Source organism: Artemia sp. Qi Xiang Cuo, chromosome 9, assembly GCF_049724085.1.
Source record: "Artemia sp. Qi Xiang Cuo chromosome 9, ASM4972408v1, whole genome shotgun sequence".
NCBI classification, from domain to species: Eukaryota; Metazoa; Arthropoda; class Branchiopoda; order Anostraca; family Artemiidae; genus Artemia; species Artemia sp. Qi Xiang Cuo.
The window spans coordinates 49,086,794-49,107,502 of NC_142802.1; the positions used below are offsets into that span (position 1 = coordinate 49,086,794).

Here is a 20,709-nt window from a genome sequence, read left to right on the forward strand (position 1 = left end):
CTGCCTTTACGCAGAAGATTTGAAGAATTAAGCCTGAAGTGGATTGAAAACTAATATTAACAGGCTATGGATGATCCTGATATTTCCTCTGGCCACTATGGAGAATTGCCATTAAATCAAAGCCAATTGAAGACCCTAAGGAAATATTCAAATGTTAAGGATTTAAATAAGATGGTAAAAGACACTCTTGTGTGGGTGCGAGGACGCTTGCATACTTGTAGAGGCAAAGGTACATTTATTTATTTTAAATAAAAATGGAGTGAGCCATAGGCTTGCCTTGTTACAATAGACAAAAAACAACAGTTGGATCCCTGGGTATTTATTGGTACCAGAATAACAAATAATTTCTATAGACTGAATACATTATGGAGGTAAAAATAGAACAAAATTATGATCAGCCTATACTTCTTAAGATCACTGAATAAAACAGCTTTTACAAATTCCATAAATATGGACATCCACCACATGGCTAATGTGGGAGTAAAGTTCATTTGTGATGCAAATGGATGTTAGGCTAGCCTATATTTAGATTGGGGGTGCAATTCTTGGTATATATTAACACATTAGGGGGGTGGGGGCATATATTCTGTAAATATATAGGCTCTTAGAAATTCATGAATTTCTTAGAAAAACTAAAAAAAAAACAAGCAAAGAAGTGAAAATAAAGGCTCTCCCCTGTAAAATGTGTTAACTAGGATTACTCCACATAATATGGAGTAAGAATTGTTTTCTTAATAGATTTCCTTTTATCCAACTGGACTCCTACGCTTAAAATACTGGTTGGCTAATTTAAAGATTTGTATAGGATAGATATAGCCTATACACTGTCAAATTAGCCATCTGGTGGTTTCCCCATAAATATTATGGTTCAATATACTGCCTTTCATAAAAGAGGTTCCAACCAAAGCTGGGTAAAATTTTTACCAAATCACATTATTGACTTAGGACTAAAGTGAATATACCACTCAATCCCCTTTTTATGCTCTTTACAAATATAATAATCATTTTTGTCAGAAATGAATTTTACCCCCCCCCCCTATATATACCAATTTGGGTGTATAGCCTATTTGCACATTAGGGGTGGTGGTGGTTAAAGTTTAAACTTACCTCCCATTTACATCAGAAATAATATATACCTCCATACCCCTAATATGCAAATATATACTCTGAATTGGTATATATAAGGGTAGGGGTAAAATTCATTTCTGACAAAAATGATTATTATATTTGTAAAGAGCATAAAAAAAGGCATTGAGTGGTATATTCACTTTAGTCATAAGTCAATAATATTATTTGGTAAAAATTTACCATACTGCCTTTCATAAAAAGAGGTTCCAACCAAAGCTGTAATGTCTGGGCTAGGCTATTCTTGAAATAATATGGTCAGGTAACATGTTCCATGATTTAATGGATTTATTTACAAAAGAATCCTTTCCAACCTTTCTTAAAGGCCTTTTCTGGTAGGCTACAATTCTAAAGAGTTATGCCATATGGGGAAATAATGGCTGAACTGAAAGAAATAACTCAAATATAAATTATCAATACCTTTAACAATTCCAAATGTATAAACTAGTTCTAATCTATTGCTCCTGAACTGCAGAGATGGTAGTCCCAAACACCATAGCCTACATTCATAAGGTAAATACTTCAAATAAGGAACAAATTTTTTGCACTTTTTCAATAAGCTATGAATCAGATTTTTCTTGTTGGATACCAAACAGATATACAGTTTTCAACTATTGGTCATGTCATTGTTTTTCAGCATACTGCACAGTAAAGCTTTGCAGGCTAAGCCTTCTAAACATTCTTTTGATATCAAGCAAACTATAGTTTGTCTAATGTGATACAACTAATGCCCGTTTATCAAAACTCAATTGGTTATCAAAGATAATACCAAGGTCCCTAATAGAATCAACCAAACTTATCACTATATCACCAATGGAATACTGGTATGCTACTGCATTCACTACATAGCATTTTTCCTGATTAGTAAACATTGAATTGAATTTAAATTGCACCAATTAACCAAATCATCCTGTAGAAGAGCCACTTCAACTAGGGAAGGTAAGCCTCTATAAAGCTTTACATCATCTGCAAACATTTTGATTCTACTATGTTGAATTACCTGTGGCAAATTGTTTATAAATATAAAAAATGAAACTGGTCCTAAGCAACTACCCTGAGGGACTCAACTCAAAACACTACACTGGTTAGACAATGAAGTCATTAATTACTTCCATAAATTGAGTATTACAAGACCTATTTTTCCCAAAACCATGGTGTGCTATATGCCAAAGGTTATTTTTTTTTTTTAAAAATAATTCTGGACCATGTCAAAAATCAGCTTTTCCATAATCATAGAAAACAATTTAAGTGTTTGAAATAGGATGATAATTATTGAATTCTGACCTTAATCCACCCTTATGAAGATGTTTTATTACTGCTTTTTTCCATGCAACAGGGCATTTACCAAACTCTAAACAAAGGTTAGAAAGAGATGCAAGAGGACTGGCTAAGCAAGAAACCATTTCATGCACAACATTTGAAACATTATCAATGATTTCATTTGGTTATATCCCTGCTATTAATATTAGTACTTGTATTATGAGGACATTGTTGAAATGTCTGGATAACCTATTTTCAAATTATATGTCTGGTAATCCAAGTGTTCTTATAAGTGATACTTCTGATCATTTTGATGTATTTGCAAGTTACTCAGTAAGTGTTGATAATGAAAAGTCTGCAAAAAGATGAAAAATCTCAAGCTGATGATGGTCCTTGATAAAGATGCACTTCTGGAATGTAAAAATGAGCTAGCCAATAAGGAATAGATTATGGAGTTTTCAGTCTTGCAGATATTGACTCTTAGGTTTAGGTGTCTTTTAATTTAGAGAATATTCACTCCTTCAAAATTTAGATTCTGGCAAGATTGCACTACTGAGCAAGCAAATATATATTTGACAAACATTATTAATATTGTTTTAGATAATGGATATAAAGTGGCAACTGTATTTTTAAATGTTGCAAAGGCTTTTGATATGGTCAGTCATGATATTCTGTTAATGAAGTGTGAAAATTTTGAGGTTAGGGGCCCAACTCTTTCGTTTTTATGTTCTTTTTGTCTTGTAGAAAACAATATGTTCAAATTGGTAATATGGATTCTGATGAAAATTGTATTGAGTGTGGAGTACAACAGGGTTTAGTACTTGGACCCTTTTGATTTTTATGAATGATTTTCCACAGTCTGTAAGTAAACTGAAAACAAGAATGAGTGAGATTGTCAAAAAGGATAGTGTGGCTACAGTACCTATGTTTGATGATGATACTTTTTTAGTGGGGATTGCAAAGTCAGAGAGGTTGCTCCTAGAGAGTTTAAGAGAATTGCTAAATGAAGTTTCAAGATGGCTGAGGGTGAATTAGCTAAAGGTTAACCCCACTAAGAGCACTTTTCTTGTATTTTCAAGAACATCATATTTTTATATATGATGAATATCAATAATGTTTGTCAAATATATATTTGCTTGCTCAATGATGCAATTGTGCCAGAATCCAAATTGTGTAGGAGTGAATATTCTCTGGTATTCCAGTTACTGATAAATTCTGAGCAAAAAGCATTTTTCTAGTATCCTAGACATAAAGGGTAAGACCAAAACTGGTTTATAATTTTCAAAACCACCAGCATTCCCTCCTTTATGTATTGGTAAAACTTTTGCTTATTTAAAGCAACTCGGAAACACTCTCTCTTTTAGACACTGATTAATTATTGAAAAAAAAAGTTGGAGCAGTCACCATCATATATATTCATCATATATAATAATATGATGTTCTTGAAAATACAAGAAAAATGCTCTTAGTGGGGTTAACCTTTAGCTAATTCACCCTCAGCCATCTTGAAACTTCATTTAGCAATTCACTTACACTCTCTAGGAGCAACCTCTCTGACTTTGAAATCCCCACTAAAGAAGTATCATCAGCAAACATAGGTACTGTAGCCACACTATCCTTTTTGACAATCTCACTCATTCTTGTTTTCAGTTTACTTACAGACTGTGGAAAATCATTCATAAAAATCAAAAGGGTCCAAGTACTAAACCCTGTTGTACTCCACACTCAATACAATTTTCATCAGAATCCATATTACCAATTTGAACATATTGTTTTCTACAAGACAAAAAGAACATAAAAACGAAAGAGTTGGGCCCCTAACCCCATAATTTTCACACTTCATTAACAGAATATCATGACTGACCATATCAAAAGCCTTTACAACATTTAAAAATACAGTTGCCACTTTATATCCATTATCTAAAACAATATTGGTAATGTTTGTCAAATATATATTTGCTTGCTCAGTAGTGCAATCTTGCCAGAATCCAAATTTTGTAGGAGTGAATATTCCCTAAATTAAAAGACATAAAAGACACCTAAACCTAAGAGTCAATATCTGCAAAGACTGAAAACTCCATAATCTATTCCTTATTGGCTAGCTCATTTTTACATTCCAGAAGTGCATCTTTATCAAGGACCATACTCAGCTTGAGACTGCTCATCTTTTTGCAGACTTTTCATTATCAATACTTACTGAGTAACTTACATCAAAATGATCAGAAGTATCACTTATAAGAACACTTTGATTACCAGACATATAATTTGAAAATAGGTTATCCAGACATTTCAACAATGTCCTCATAATACAAGTACCAATATTAATAGCAGGGATATAACCAAATGAAATCATTGATAGTGTTTCAAATGTTGTGCATGAAATGGCTTCTTGCTTAGCCAGTCCTCTTGCTTCTCTTTCTAAACTTTGTTTAGAGTTTGGTAAATGCCCTGTTGCATGGAAGAAAGCAGTAAAAAAACATCTTCATAAGGGTGGATTAAGGTCAGAATTCAATAATTATCATCCTATTTCAAACACTTAAATTGTTTTCTATGATTATGGAAAAGCTAATTTTTGTCCAGGTCCAGAATTATTTTGAAAAAAAAAAACCTTTGGCATATAGCACACCATGGTTTTAGGAAAAATAGGTCTTGTAATACTCAATTTATGGAAGTAATCAAGGACTTCATTGTCTAATAAGTGTAGTGTTTTGAGTTGAGTCCTTCAGGGTAGTTGCTTAGGACCAGTTTTATTTTTTATATTTATAAATAATTTGCCACAGGTAATTCAACATAGTAGAATCAAAATGTTTGCAGATGATGTAAAGCTTTATAGAGGCTTACCTTCCCTAGTTGAAGTGGCTCTTCTACAGGATGATTTGGTTAATTGGTGCAATTTAAATTCAATTCAATGTTTATTAATAAGGAAAATTCCTATGTAGTGAATGCAGTAGCATACCAGTATTCCATTGGTGACATAGTGATAAGTTTGGTTGATTCTATTAGGGACCTTGTTATTGTTTTTGATAATCAATTGAGTTTTGATAAACAGGCATTAGTTGTATCACATTAGACAAACTATAGTTTGCTTGATATCAAAAGAATGTTTAGAAGGCTTAGCCTGCAAAGCTTCTCAGAACCTGAAGTCACAAAAAAGTGAGTGTAGAACAAATACTAATTCCTTACCATCATAAACTGGCAACATTGCGGATTACTGAGGATCCACAGGACAAATTATGAGCTGATTATTTGGGATTGAAAACTAAATATTTGCATTTATCAACATTCAAAAACAGATCAACATCCCAAAACATCATAGAAATATGTTGCACAGATAATGCCAAAATAGACTTGGTCTTGCTTAAAACTAGCAGGTCATCCTCATATGCAATATAGGACACATCAGAAAAATTACCAAAATACAAAGGCTTGACTCCTTATAACACATTTTGAATGCAAGCATTAAATAAGGTGATAGCACTCCACCCTGTCGTACTCTAGACTGAACTGGTATATTACCGTAGTACCCTGTGCCAGATTTTAAACAAAGAAACGAATTACTATGCCAAAATTTAAGCACATGTATGACAGAAGGGTTCACTCCAAACTCTGACAAAGAGTGCCACACTTGTGCATGCCAAATACTATCAAAAGCTTTAAATAAATCCAAAGCGCAAAGATGTAATTCATAACCTTTAGACTGAGCATCATAAAGAATTGAAGCTAAACCCTTATGCGCGTGTTTGCACCCAATACGAGGTTGAAACCCAAATTGGTTTGAGTCTTTTGCAGTTTGTTCAATGATATATGGGAGCAGAACATATTCAAAAATCTTACTAATATTGCGAGCAACAGTGATGGACCTATATGAACTGTAATCAAAAGGGTCTCTTCCATGTTTAAGAATCAAAGTTACCATTGTGCAAAGGAAGGAATCAGGCACCATTGACAAACATAAGTGGAACTGAAAAAGTTACTGAAGCTGAGCAACTAATGTCAGACAATCACAACATAAATGGTGAGCACTAATCCCATCAAGACCACTCGATTTAGACTTAAGTTTAAGCATACAATTGACAATACTTTTAGTTGATATAGTAATAACATGACGTTGCAAAAGTTTAGGTGGCAAAAATTTAGAAGCTAAGCACTGAAAATGATAATGAACACTGTACTCAGTCTTACAAAAAAAAAAAATTATAATGCCTAAGCCAAGACGAATCTGGGATAACATCACTGGTCCCTAATGAATCAAATTTAGATGCATTAATGACTTCTTTCCATTGTACTGCACTTTTAGGGAACTCAGCACCATTAGGCCATATCAAACCAAACGAAAATACTATTTAAACTCCACTTTTGTCTTATTTACATCAAACACTTGGCCTTGCAAGGGCCACCCACACACAATCCAGATGTGAAGCCAGAGTTTAGCACGATTTTTGACTGCTTTAAGACCTAGGTCTTCTTTCTAAATTGAACTTCGAGTTTTGAGTTTGACCTGGACAAGGGGGACAGCCACATTTTCAGCTTGTTTTACGCACTCATCTAAGGGGAGGTAATAAATATTCAGTTGCACTCTGGCTTGTGGCGAATAAAAACTCGTGCACAGTAGATTAAAAGGGATCTTGATGCAGGACAACAGAGCTGTTAGGGTAGAAGTATATAAAGGCGAATTGGCTTTGCTCCTCTCTCGTTTCATACACCATTTTTTATAAGTAGTAGCACAAGGATAATTAGATGGATCAGCAGTTAATGTCACAACAAGGGAAAGGGGAAGGTGGTCAAAATCACGGTTGTCTTTGAACAGCACAACGCTATACCTTATTTTTTCAGTTTATTTTTCTCTGGTTATAGTTTTGAAAATGCAATTCCCATTATTTGAGTAGAATTTTAAGCAATATTAATGGTTTTTTTTCTAAATTTAGGAAATTTGTTTGTAGATATTTGAAACCACATAAATTGGGATCAAGCAAAGTTTGTGAAGCTTTCTTGTGCTTCATTTAAGCAGAAGATCTATTTTTCAAGGTTTCACTTTTATAACACAAATATATTTAAAGTTCATCAAAGGTCAGTGTTTCGCCTAGAGGGAGAAGGAGTAGAGATAGGTATTTCAAAATACCTTCCTGGGACATACTTTAGTCTATAGATCTGTCCTGGAAAGTTTCATTTTCCTTATCTAATTCCTTTCCAAAATTGCAAAAAATAGCTTGTCTAGAATTTTACCAATCTCGTCAAAACTAAGATAAGCCTGTTTAATTCAAGCATCTACAGAAACAGGTCAGTTTTCTTTAGTATATCTTAACCTGTTTTCTCTGTCATTTTCACTTTATTTGGGAAAATTGGTGGTAAATTTCTACCAAATCATATTATTGAGTTAGGAATAAAGTGAATACACCATTCGATGCATTTTTTTATGCTGATTACGAATATAATAATCATTTCTATCGGAAATTAATTTCAGCCCCCCCCCCTATATATGCCAATTCAGGGTAAATATTTCTACATTAGGGGGTGGGGGGGTGGGGGTAAAGTTTAAACTTACCTCCCATTTACATCAGAAACAAAATTTGCCCCCCCTAATGTAGAAATATATACCCTGAATTGGCATATATATAGGGGGGGACTGAAATTCATTTCCGATAGAAATGATTATTATATTCGTAATCAGCATAAAAAAAGGCATCGAGTGGTATATTCACTTTATGCGTAAGTCAATAATATGATTTGGTAGAAATTTGCCAAATTGGCTCCAACTTTGCCCTCCCCCCCTCCAGGATTTTGAAAAAAATTATGTCCCTATAGGCTATAGGGGTGGAACCCCCAGCACTTTTACAATGCCAAACCTCTTAAAACTAAATACTATGATTCAAATTTATGGTAAATATTTAGTGACTGACATCTTCCAAAGGAAATATTCTATACAAATAAAAGTATTGTCATTAGACTCTTTATTTCATGCTATTTCCAAATATCATGCTTTTTTTTACAGTATATCCCCCCTCCCAAATGGTCCCGATATTGCCTTGGGAATGCAAAAAAAGAAACACAGTAAAGGTCCAGAGAAGTGGCTCTCCAGAAGTAAACATATTAATAAAATAAAAGTTGAAGCCCACTGTTTGATTCCTTATTCTGTCGCTCCTTTTCAACACAATGGTCATTCCAGGACTCTAATAATATACCCCCCCCCCCCTCGCCTGATGGACCCATATGTAGCCCTAATAGTATCTGTCTTTGCTGTTGTATCCATTGTTTGATCTGCTGTATAATGTATATCTGCTATGTCAACTTTAATATATCCAGTTTAGCCTGATTGAATTTTAGATTAAAAAATACTTTTTGTAATGAGTTAAAAATGTAAACAATAATGGAATCAAACAAGATAATTTGATCAATATGAATATGCTACATATTACAAAATAAGAATTCTATTGTTATCTTTTAATGGGTATATACCCTAAGGCTATATATGGGACCATTGGGGGAGGGAGGAAATTGTCATAAACATCTATAAAAAAGAGCACAAGATTAGCAATATGAAAACTCCTCTCTTTTTGTTTTAGCATGTCTCTTTCTGGAGAGCTGTTGCCCTGCACCTTTACTAGAAGCACTAGAACAACAAAATTCTTACTTTATGATATATAATATGTTTCTATTCTTCATATTATCATATCTCCATCCACTATTATCCACTTTTTAAGTCATTTCAAATAATTTTTACATTCAGAGTTCTATTGCTCTGCTCAGGCAAAATAAATTTCATTAAGTCAGGAACACAGAAACTCAGTTTTTCGAAGAAGAAGGTTGTCAAACAGTTCGTGGTAACGAACTGTAAGTAAGGAGCGACCCGGCTCAATGGTAACCAAAACTCTAGAAAACGTTTTTTAAAATAAATGCAGGTTTTGATCTTGGCTCACCGTAAATGAATAATTAAACAAAATTTTCATATTAATTTACTTTTATTTAGTTAAATGGCTTTCTCGAAACTTGTTTAATTTTATTTACGAACGTTTTTATTAGTAATAAATATACGTAACTTACGAATTAACTTACGTAACGAACTTCTATATTCATATATTTTTAATACGTTTATTAGGGGGTTCGTCCCCTAGTCAATACCTTGCTCTTTAAGCGAAAGTTCAAATTTTGTTCCAATTCTTTAGAAATGACCGCTTAACCACAAAGGCCGTTAATTAGAATAAATAGCTCTTATGAAAGTACTAAAAAATCTTTGGCTTAAAGAGCGAGGCATTGACTACGGGGTGAACCCAATTATATATGTAATACTTTCTGTTCGTTTAATGTTTCGATTTTGCTGCTATTGCAGTTGAAATACTTGTTTTTTATTCTAAATATATTATCTTTTTTTAAATAATGCTGGGAAGTCCGGCGTCCCCTTCATAGCAATGTCCCTTCCCCCATTAACACTTCCTTCATGGAAAGATCCTCCCACATAACCCCCGACCCCCCACCCCCCCTACCCGGAAAAATATCTCCTCAAAACGTCTGTGTACTACCAAATAACCCGTACGTGGTGTTAACATTGGTTAGAGCTAAAAACTTACAGCCCTCCCCCCCGGGAACGTCGGGGAATTAAGTCATCTTAAAGAATATACTTGCAATATTTTTAAACATGTTGAACGAAATGGCTCCCTAAAAATTTTGATAGGGTGACTTTGGGGAAAAATTTAGCGTGGGAGGGGGCCTAGTTGCTCTCCATTTTTTTGGTCACTTAAAAAGGGCACTAGAACTTTCAATTTCCATTCCAATGAGCCCTTCCACGATATTCTAGGAAAACTGGTTCGATACGATCACCCCTGGGAAAAAAAAAAAAAAAATAAACACGCACCCGTGATCTTTCTTCTGGTAAAAAATGCAAAATTCCACATTTTTGTAGATGGGAGCTTGAAGCCTCTACAGCAGAGTTCTCTTATACACGAAATTTGATGGTGTGATTTTCATTAAGGTTCTATAACTTTTAGGGGGTCTTTCCTCCTTTTTTCGAAAATCAGCCAAATTTTCTCAGGCGCCTAACTTTTGATGGGTAGGATTAAACTTGATGAAACCAGCTGCAATACTGAGTTCAGCTCAAGATAAATATTAAGGTCTAGTGGCCACTTCTGAAGGGAACATGCTAAACAAATAAAATAGTACTGTTACATTCCTAATTTATGCTCTCTCCAAATACCATGGTTACTTTTCTGGCAATACACCTTACCCTTTGATGGTCCCAGATATAGCCCTAAAGATATATTCTCTGTTGTGTTGAATCTTGTGATAATTAAATAAAAAAAAACAAGTTTTTTAAACTGAAAGTAAGGAGCGACATTAAAACTTAAAACGAACAGAAATTATTCTGTATATGAAAGAGACTGTCCCCTCTTCAACGCCTCGCTCTTTACGCTAAAGTTTGACTCTGTCTCACAACTTTATTTTTTAAAACAATACAAAACTTTAGCGTAAAGACGAGGCGTTGAGGAGGGGACAGTCTCTTTCATATACAGAATAATTTCTGTTCGTTTTAAGTTTTAATGTCGCTCCTTACTTTCAGTTTAAAAAACTTGTATTTTTTATTTAATTATCACAAGATTCAACACAACAGAGAATATGTCTTTAGGGCTATATCTGGGACCATCAAAGGGTAAGGTGTATTGCCAGAAAAGTAACCATGGTATTTGGAGAGAGCATAAATTAGGAATGTAACAGTACTATTTTATTTGTTTAGCATGTTTCCTTCAGAAGTGGCCACTAGACCTTAATATTTATCTTGAGCTGAACTCAGTATTGCAGCTGATTATACATTTAACAGTCAATGCTGCCAGAAAACAAGACTTTAATGTCTTCTTGTGAAGTTTTTTTTATGTAGCCTAGGGCTATATCTGGAGCATATTAGGCGGTGGAAAGGGTTGTAATTGTCATGGTAACAACCATGATATTTGGAACAGATTCTGTGTATTATAAAGTAAGAAATTTCACTGTTTTAGTTTCTTCTTTCATTTTATATATTCCAAGGGCTATATCAGGAACCTTCAGGGGGAGAGGGGAGTGTACAGTGCCAGAAAAGTGACCCTGATATTTAGAAATATCATAGAATAAGGAATCTAATAGTACTAAGTCTATTTATATAGCCTAAAATGTATCCTTCAAAAGGAACAAGCCACCAAATATGTACCACATGTTTCTTTCATAAGGATAAATTATCTAGGAAACTATCAAACTAATCAAAACAGTGAATATTTAGTGGTTGACCACTTCCGAAAGAATCATGCTAAACTAATAACATTAGTACCATAAGTAACCCCAAATAGTCCTGGTGTTATGTCTCTCAAAAATGAAACAATACCCATCCATCCCCTCTGCACAATAGTCAACTTGTTGCTGATCCTGAACTGAAAGTTGAAATTCTCTACCAACAATTCTCCCCTGTTTTTTCCTCTGATTGCAGTAACTCCTCCCTCCATCCCTAAATAAAGTAGAACTTGAGATTGAACCAATTTCAATTACCGTTTCTTGTGTAAAGAGCTCATTAACTTATATATACATACAATAAGCACAAATGCTGTTTTTTCTTCTTTTTTTTTATGTGTAGGGCTCCTGCTGCACATTTTCATTGAATTTTATTCAGTATTGAATGCTTCCAAAAAGAGTTGCATTATTCTAGTATAGTGAAGCTGATACCATTTCACTTTCAGGCAAACAATGTTTTATATTAATCCGTCAGCAAGCTTATTCAATTCAAGGAGTTTTGGCTGTTGGAGAAGGTGTTAGCAAGCAAATGGTCAAATTCACTACTGGGTAAGTTTTATTATTAGTATTTTTTTTCTTTGGATTCACACATAATTTATGGTAATTAACAGTGAAGACTTTGGAACAGTTATTTATACCCTCTTTGAACACCTTTTGACTTGGACAAACTATGATTATACATATTATAAATGCTATAATGTTATTTAAAGTATCAAATAGAAGCTTATTTTTAATGATAGATAAACAACACAGTTAACACATCATCTTTTCATATTTGGAAAATGCAGAAAATAACAACGAGGGAAAAGAAGAAAGGTGAAGGAAAGAAAAACATAATATAGTTATAAATTAACAATGATTTGCATCTTTGTTATATTGACCTTTAGTGCACAATAGCATGAAAGATCAAAGCACGAATATAGAAAGAAACTGAGAAAGACTTGCAAGTTTCCATATCATGGTTATCATGTACACTTCATATGCTAAAAAATGTAAACCTTCTAAAAGGGAAAAAATCATTTTTGCAATAGTCTTTTCTTATGGGTAATAAATAATATAAAATAAGTTGCCTGGGAAATTTTCATAGATACATCAGTGTAAACCTTAAAATGAAAAGTGGAAAATCTGGAATGAGCATGACCAAATTGTTGCGGAATCAGATTTATAAGGATATTAAAGAAAAAAGAGCTTTTATGATATCTTTTTAACAAAATCTTTGAGATCTGTATTTCATGGAAATGTAGGGGTGGATGAAATTTTTTTTTCAAAATCTTTTTTCTCATGAAAAAAGGGCATTTTTCAATGAAAATACCCCAAAAAGGGTTTCCCAAATCTAAAGGAAGGGAGAAGGGAACTAGGGGGTCAATTGCCCCTATTGACACCCCTGAGACAAGTACATATATTTTATTAATACAGGTGCTCAAACTGATTGCTATTAGAGTTTTAACAGCTTTGTAGTCTGCCTTTTGTACTCCAACAAACCTCTCCAATTATTAATTTCTTAAAATTTAGCCTACAAACAAATACAAACACCAGGGCTGCCACTGAAAAATGAGGTATTACCTAATAATAATTTGACACACAGTTTGTGTATAGCTGTCCTTTTGTAACTTTGTCTTGTATCCGTTTTTATCTGTTCGTGTGGCTGTGTGTGTATATCTGAGCGTGCACGTGTGTGTTTACACTTTTGGTCCTTGGGATTTTTCCAGAGTCTTGGTATTTAGTCCTGAGCATGGGATCTTGTAATTTTTTTCCTAATTGCTTACTATCTTGGGATTTTTCTATATTATATATTTGGCTACGTAAGAATAAATGTAGCATATTCCTGTTGCAACCAAGAAGAATCAACATAGATATATTTGAACTAAACAAATTGTTAATTATAATATCAAAAGTTCTTGATGTACTTCCATCTTCTTCAACGTAATCCATAACCGTTCGAAATAAGATGTGGAGACAAGACACCTTCCTGAGCTATACTTTTAGCTGCTGAAGCCTCTGACAATCTTCCTCTCGTTTAACAGTTATATACTGAGAACTATCAAAATGGAACCAGTAAAACATGTAAGCATTTAAACTGATCATTCCGTAATTGCACACGGGGGGGGGGGCGGCATTCGCCCATGAAATTGGTCCACAAGGGCTCATTAAAAAAAAAAGAGTCACCAAAAACTGCACCATTTCAAGAATAATTTCATTTTCTCAGGTGCACAGTTTACTGGTCTTAATTTGTCACTATGCTGACCATTTTGATTGGCTGACAAGATGTCTTTGAGTGGGAATCAATGCTTTGTCAAATTCAGTATTTGTGGCTTTGATTGTTTGTGATTCGATTTTCAACTTCAGCTTCGGACATCTCAAATTTATCTCAACTCCTCCTTATTACTAACGCAAATAACTCTCAAATGCATGCTTATTTTCAAAGTTCGTTGCTTATATTTCTGGAATCCCCGTACCTGGGTTAATATTTCTCTTTGTGCGCATATAATAAAGTTACAACCGTCGATTTAGAATGGAACTACTGCCAGCAATAAAAAAATGTAGGCGGTATAACCAAATTTTGAACAATGCTTGGGTAAATGATCCAAAATTTAAAGATTAGCTTACTCAGAACAAAGAAAGCAAAGATGGAATTTATTGCGAATGTTTCTGCTTCATGCTTAAAAAAGCTAACTGGTTTCATCCCACGAAAAATCAAAATAGCGTTAAACATAAAGACAAAAGGAAAAGGTCAACAACAACTATAAACATGACTTCTTGGCAAAAGTATATATATATATATACACCAAACATTGCCCTAAAGAAAGTATATGAAGTATATATGTTTTTGTGTATTATTTTAGGACTATTTGTTTTATTCAAACCTTGGGATATCTTGCAAGTAAATCTTCAATATTGTTTAGTTCTCAGTGGTAGCCTGGATGTGTGTGTATCTTTACGTCTCGAAGTCGAGAGATTAATAATCAAAGTTTGGTTGGAGTGCAGGAGGCAGACTTTAAAGCTGTGTAAATTTTGATAGGTACCAGTTGGAGCACCTGCATTGTTATAATAAATGAACATTTAAGAGTTCTATTTCTTTTTCGCTTAGTTGAGCTGGCGTGGACCTCAACACCAACTTGGCAATAATTTGCATCAGTTTCACTTTTGATTGCTAGAAGAATTGAGTTGAGTCTTTAATTAAATGTACAATCTCAAATACATGAGTCTTATAAAATATGAAACAAAATGTCTATGGGGACTATTATCTCTAAAACAATTATCCCGTCTGTTGGTGTAAATTCAAAAATCTTGGGGTGGTGGGGCAAAACTGACTTCCCAATAAAAGCCAAATGATGATTGTGATAAATGATGGAAATCATTTTCACCGAGTGTCATTTCACCATCGTTTTTATATGCTACAGCATTTCCAATTGCTTTTAAGGTATCTGAATTTGGATAATTTTCGTGATCTCTTTAAAGAGTGGAGCAGCTGACCTAACTTTCTTTAGGGTAAATTCTGGAATGCTATTTTTTCGCTTAGGTAAGTTGGCGTGTACCTCAGTGCTGATTTCGCAATGTGTTGCATCAGTTTTGCTTTTGATTGCTAGAGGAATTAAATTAAGTCCTTGATCAAATATGCAAATATTAAATATAATTTATCTCAAATCCCAGAGTCTTTGGGACAGCTATCTCTAAAAGAATTGCTCAATTCATTGGAATAAGTTAAAAAAAAATGGGTTAAGGTAAAGGTACAAGACACACTAACATGCTATAAGATGTTTTGCTATTTAAATACTAACTCATGGACAATAAACAAAAAAAGAAAAAGGGAGAGAGAGAGAAAGGGAAGGAGACAGAGAGAAATATTGGGAATTATTTCAGCAAATAATAAGAATTTAAATGGATCACTTGGGAACTATCCCCAACAATTAATAATGATATTATAGAAAAAAAAACTTATACAATACTACTAAAGATGGTGGATGCAATCAAGAAGTAATTAGTAGAGCAGCCGAGACCCATAGTGTTTCTCAGTTGGTAAACTTAGAAATGGTGGATTTCAAGCAATTGGGTGATGCAGGCTCAGTCTGTATAAATTACTGACTATCATCCTAAAATTAAAGTTCTTGCAAATTATAGAGTGGTCCCTTCACACTGCGTGATAAAAAGTCGAAAGCAAGTTTTGATAGTCACAGGGGATAAACGGATAGAAAGGAAAACACATAGACGGACAAATAGATACTTCGGCAGATTGACATATAGTGAGGGAGGGATCCTACAAGAGACCAAGTAGAAGCCCACAGTAATGCTGTCCTAAAGAAGATTGATCCTGATGACACTAAAGCTATCAAAATAAAGGCAAAAGGTCGGCTGGTTGAAGCTTTGCGAAGTGTTGCCAAGGCTGATATGAGTGAATTTGTCTCAAATGACGCAAATAAAACTGGAGGCTTGCCGCAATAGGTTAAATATATTTCAAGGTACAAAAGTTATGCTTGGATCAAATATCATTGCAAGAAGGGTTTAGTTAACGGTGCAAGTGAAACAATAACAGAAATAATTTGTCCGGGTTTTCATAGAGCACAAGTGTAAGAAAATGATATACCGAGTGTTTGCATATATTTTGGAAAGGATGGAATTCGACTAATAGAACCGTAGTTTGTTTTTTTCCTGCAAAAAGAAACTATAAAACCCTTGGGAGAAGACGACTTCCATCAAATCTCTGTCAGACCTGTTCAGTGCATAAAATGCAAGGATTTGCAATAAAAAAAAAAAAAAAAAAAATGGAAAGAATGTGGAAAAGTAAAAACGGAAACAAGCGTATCAACCAAAACCGTAGTTCTGGACTCCCTACAGTTTGGCTGGATTTTTCACGATGATATGGTCAAACCAGTAGTGGACGACCTTCAAGAGGTTCTCAGAGAGTATGACACCTGGGTACTGTTTGTACTATGAAATCAGAAGACAAAAAGTCAAAAATACTTAATGGAAGTTGTCTTCTCTCAACGGTTCCATATTTAAACTAACTTGCGAAGGATTTTTTGCAAATAGCCAAGCATATGTCACCTTGGGCAGATAGCGATGTTTAAACCGATTGCGAGTTCAAGAGCTAGACTGTAGCGAGCTTTCAGAAAGATGCCTTGAAACGAGGAAGCCATAAAAGCGATTTAATTATTCAAGATCGCCCACCTTTTTGGGGGAACTTTATTCTTATTTCTAAAATTGTGAAAATTGCATGTGCTAATAGATTTTAGTGAGCAACTTTGAAATTAATACATTTTGCATATTAAGAATCAGCATGAATAATAGATATCATTGTTGCCTATGCTATTTTTAAATTTTGATTTTTGGAAATTCGGTTTCTATTGGCAAGGGGGGTCCTTACTTATAGTTTATTACTGCCAGGTGTTTGATCCAAGACTTTCTTAAATGTAAAAGAGCGTTAATACGTCTTCCTTCAATCCTTTCTTTTATCACATTCAAGTTTAATCCCTGGGATTCAATCCTTAGTAATTGACCATTATCCGTGGAAAAAAATGCAACCCTCCATATAGTTATTTGGATGGACAGTCTGAAATATAAAAAAAAATAATTGTAGGTTCATCATTTACGCGGTTTGAAAAGAAAATTCTTCGAACAAATCTTTGCCCAGAAAACAAGAAGCTAATAAATATTGTATATAAGTAGAAAAATTAAACATAGTACTGTTCACTTCTCAGTTGGAACAAGCTCCTGGTAGGGCCTCGTAATCTACTATAATCTGTTATATTATAAGTACCAGGAGACCAAGCATCGCTCGTTCCCAGGTACTGGTACGTGGCAGGCTTGTATATATTTGATTCTGGCTGTCGCTTGTCCTCTAACGGCAGATTTCGTTATGCTTCCTTTTCAATTGTGATTCGTTGTGATGCTCCTTGTCGCATGTGTTTAAAATTTCTTTGGGATTGGGGTTCATTAAGTATCATCATTATCTCAGATATTTTTTCCATGACTTTTGCTTTAGCTATCCAGACCAGTCTTGTCGAGTTGGATGGTCAAAGTTGTTGGACAAAATTAATTCTGTTGGATTTGATGTATTCACATTGAATTCGATATTGACTGTCCAATTGAATTATGGACATTATTCTTTTTATTTTATTTTTTTTAGTTGTGTGACGCTATTTGCTCTTTCTCCAAAGTTATCATGATGCAAATTAGCCATTGTTATAACTCCCAAAACCCTGTAAAGAATGACGAAATCCGTTCAAAGAAGCCTTCTCCGGATCTTAGAGGACCATTGGTTCGATATGATCACCCCTCAGAAAAAAGGAAGCTTTCCTAAGTCTTGACCTATCTAGTCAGATCGTTTTTTCAGGTCAGAAAATGTTAGTACGCCTATTTTCAAAAAAGAATTTCGAGTCTTTTCTGAGAAATATATATATATATATATATATATATATATATATATATATATATATATATATATATATATATATATATATATATATATATATATATATATATATATATATATATATATATATATATTATATATATATATATATATATATATATATATATATATATATATATATATATATATATATATATATATATATATATATATATATATATATATATATATATGTATACTTATATACATAGACGCCTTGGCAACTCAAGGAATTACTTCTGTCTTGTTTTAAAGTCGGTGGCCAAAAAGTGCCACATGTCATTGTATTTTCCAATAGATACTATTGGGAAAGTGATTGGAGACGCTGGGCATCCGTGAACAAGTGCTAAATTGAGAGAGGAATTTGGGACAATATTTGGGGGCGCCCACCCGGCCAGAGTCTCAGGCAAGTAACCCAAAAATTTTAAAAATTTGTGAAAAATTCAAATTTTTTCAGAATGTTGGGCTAAGCTTAGGCAACGAATATGTACTATTTAAAAGACAAAGATGGCTTTAAATGATTGTTTGCCTGTTATTTCAAGCAAATTTATGGTCCTATGTCAGTTTTAAATTCTTAGTCAACCTTCTTAAGACCATAGGCGGGTGAGCCTTGTTTGCCTCTTTTTGAAGTCTTGATCAGCATGCCTAAGACTCTAGGCAGGCATGCCTTTCCAAAAACTAACCTGACAAGTATGTGTCCAATAAGAGAGTCATGCATACTCCTGTCATTTACTCCTGCCCCAGCCATTTAAAGATTTGCCTCTCAATTACTTGGACTATCTGTCTTGACTTTTCTCTGTCCTACAGTTACCCAGCGTCTTGCTGCAACCTATACAACCTATTGTAAAATACTTGATAACTTCAATTCAATATATATATATATATATATATATATATATATATATATATATATATATATATATATATATATATATATATATATATATATATATGCATACTTATATACATAGACGCCTTATATATTAGTAACATAGACGCCTTGGCAACTCAAGGAATTACTTCTGTCTTGTTTTAAAGTTGGTGGCCAAAAAGTGCCACATGTCATTGTATTTCCCAATAGATACTATTGGGAAAGTGATTGGAGACTCGTATATATATATATATATATATATATATATATATATATATATATATATATATATATATATATATATATATATATATATATATATATATATATATATATATATATATATATATATATATATATATATATATATATATATATATATATATATATATATATATATATATATATATATATATATATATATATATATATATATATATATATATATATATATATATATATTTGATACTATATACAGACGCCTTATATATTAGTAACATAGACGCCTTGGAAACTCAAGGAATTACTTCTGTCTTGTTTTAAAGTCGGTGGCCAAAAAGTGCCACATGTCATTGTATATGTTGCAAAATATCCAATCTAAGAACGTCACATATCCAAATTTTTTAAAACCGCTTTTCAGGAGTATCTGGGAAAACCTCGAACCTGAAATTTAACTTATATGTATCTTTTAATTGCGCTCGAATTTTTAAAGGAAAAGGATGATTCATCTTTGTTTGTATATTCTTTTGTTTTTGTATATTTTTTTAGAAAGAGAAAAAAAATTAGAAGTGTTATTATTCTATATTTTTCAACTTGGCACCAAATATCCTTAGACAGACATGCAGTAGTATTGAATTAATTGCACTGATGTTTAGCATCTTTTAGTTGAGAAATGTTTTGACTTTGCTCTCGTATTTGTATGATTGCTTTTTATTATTCTCAATGATTGAAGCGTAATTTTTTATTCAGTTTACACTTTAAATTATAATTAAAACTAAGTTGTGTTTCAATTGTAAAATGATAAATTGAATTTGTACAAGAAAGTATCCCCTTCGTGGTCTATTATATTTGGCAGCACCTGCATTCTTGTAAGTTTTTCATTAATCAGTTGTTAGGCTATTCCACATTTTGATTGGGGTTTCATGTTTTAGGATCACAAAAGAATCGATTATTGATGTTCAAGGGTATGTAAGAGCAACTGAGCGAAAAATTGAAAGTTCTTCCCAAACTGATGTTGAACTTCATATCACTGATATCTTCGTAGTTAATAAAGCTGAACCAAGACTGCCATTGCAAATAGATGATGCTGCCAGACCAGTAACAACTGTTGACGAAGTAAGTGATTTTAATTGCAATTATAGAACATCCCCCCTTCCTATCATACTCATGAAGTTGAGTTGGATATCCATAATGTTGCTTTTCGCTATTGAAGAGGAAATGTCTAACCAGTAACAACTGTTGACGAAGTAAGTGATTTTAATTGCAATTATAGAACATCCCCCCTTCCTATCATACTCATGAAGTTGAGTTGGATATCCATAATGTTGCTTTTCGCTATTGAAGAGGAAATTTCTAAGCTATAATTCCGATGAAGTTAGATGAGTGCCCTCGATTGGTAAAAATCGCAAGGCATGCTTATTGGGAAGTGATTTTTGAGCTTGCTAGCTAAAAGGTCCAACTGTCTCTGGTCTATGGTGATAAGCTGTGGCAATAAAAAAAATTGTTAATTGCATTCTCAGGCGCAAAATTTGGTAATGAATTGGCTATAATCAATTCTATAGTTGGTATCTGCGTACAGGAG

General features: G+C 33.4%; 1 protein-coding gene across 1 annotated transcript in view; it reads left to right on the forward strand.

The window, feature by feature from the left end:
* LOC148948744 (aspartate--tRNA ligase, cytoplasmic-like) overlaps nucleotides 1–20,709 on the forward strand; it is a 45,801-nt gene continuing 25,092 nt past the window's right edge. Inside the window, exons 1-3 of the mRNA XM_089094073.1 lie at nucleotides 1–229; nucleotides 12,075–12,177; nucleotides 20,060–20,243. Of these exons, the coding sequence (XP_088950199.1) occupies nucleotides 67–229; nucleotides 12,075–12,177; nucleotides 20,060–20,243 (450 nt within the window). The 5' untranslated portion in view covers nucleotides 1–66. The remainder of the gene's footprint in view (nucleotides 230–12,074; nucleotides 12,178–20,059; nucleotides 20,244–20,709) is intronic.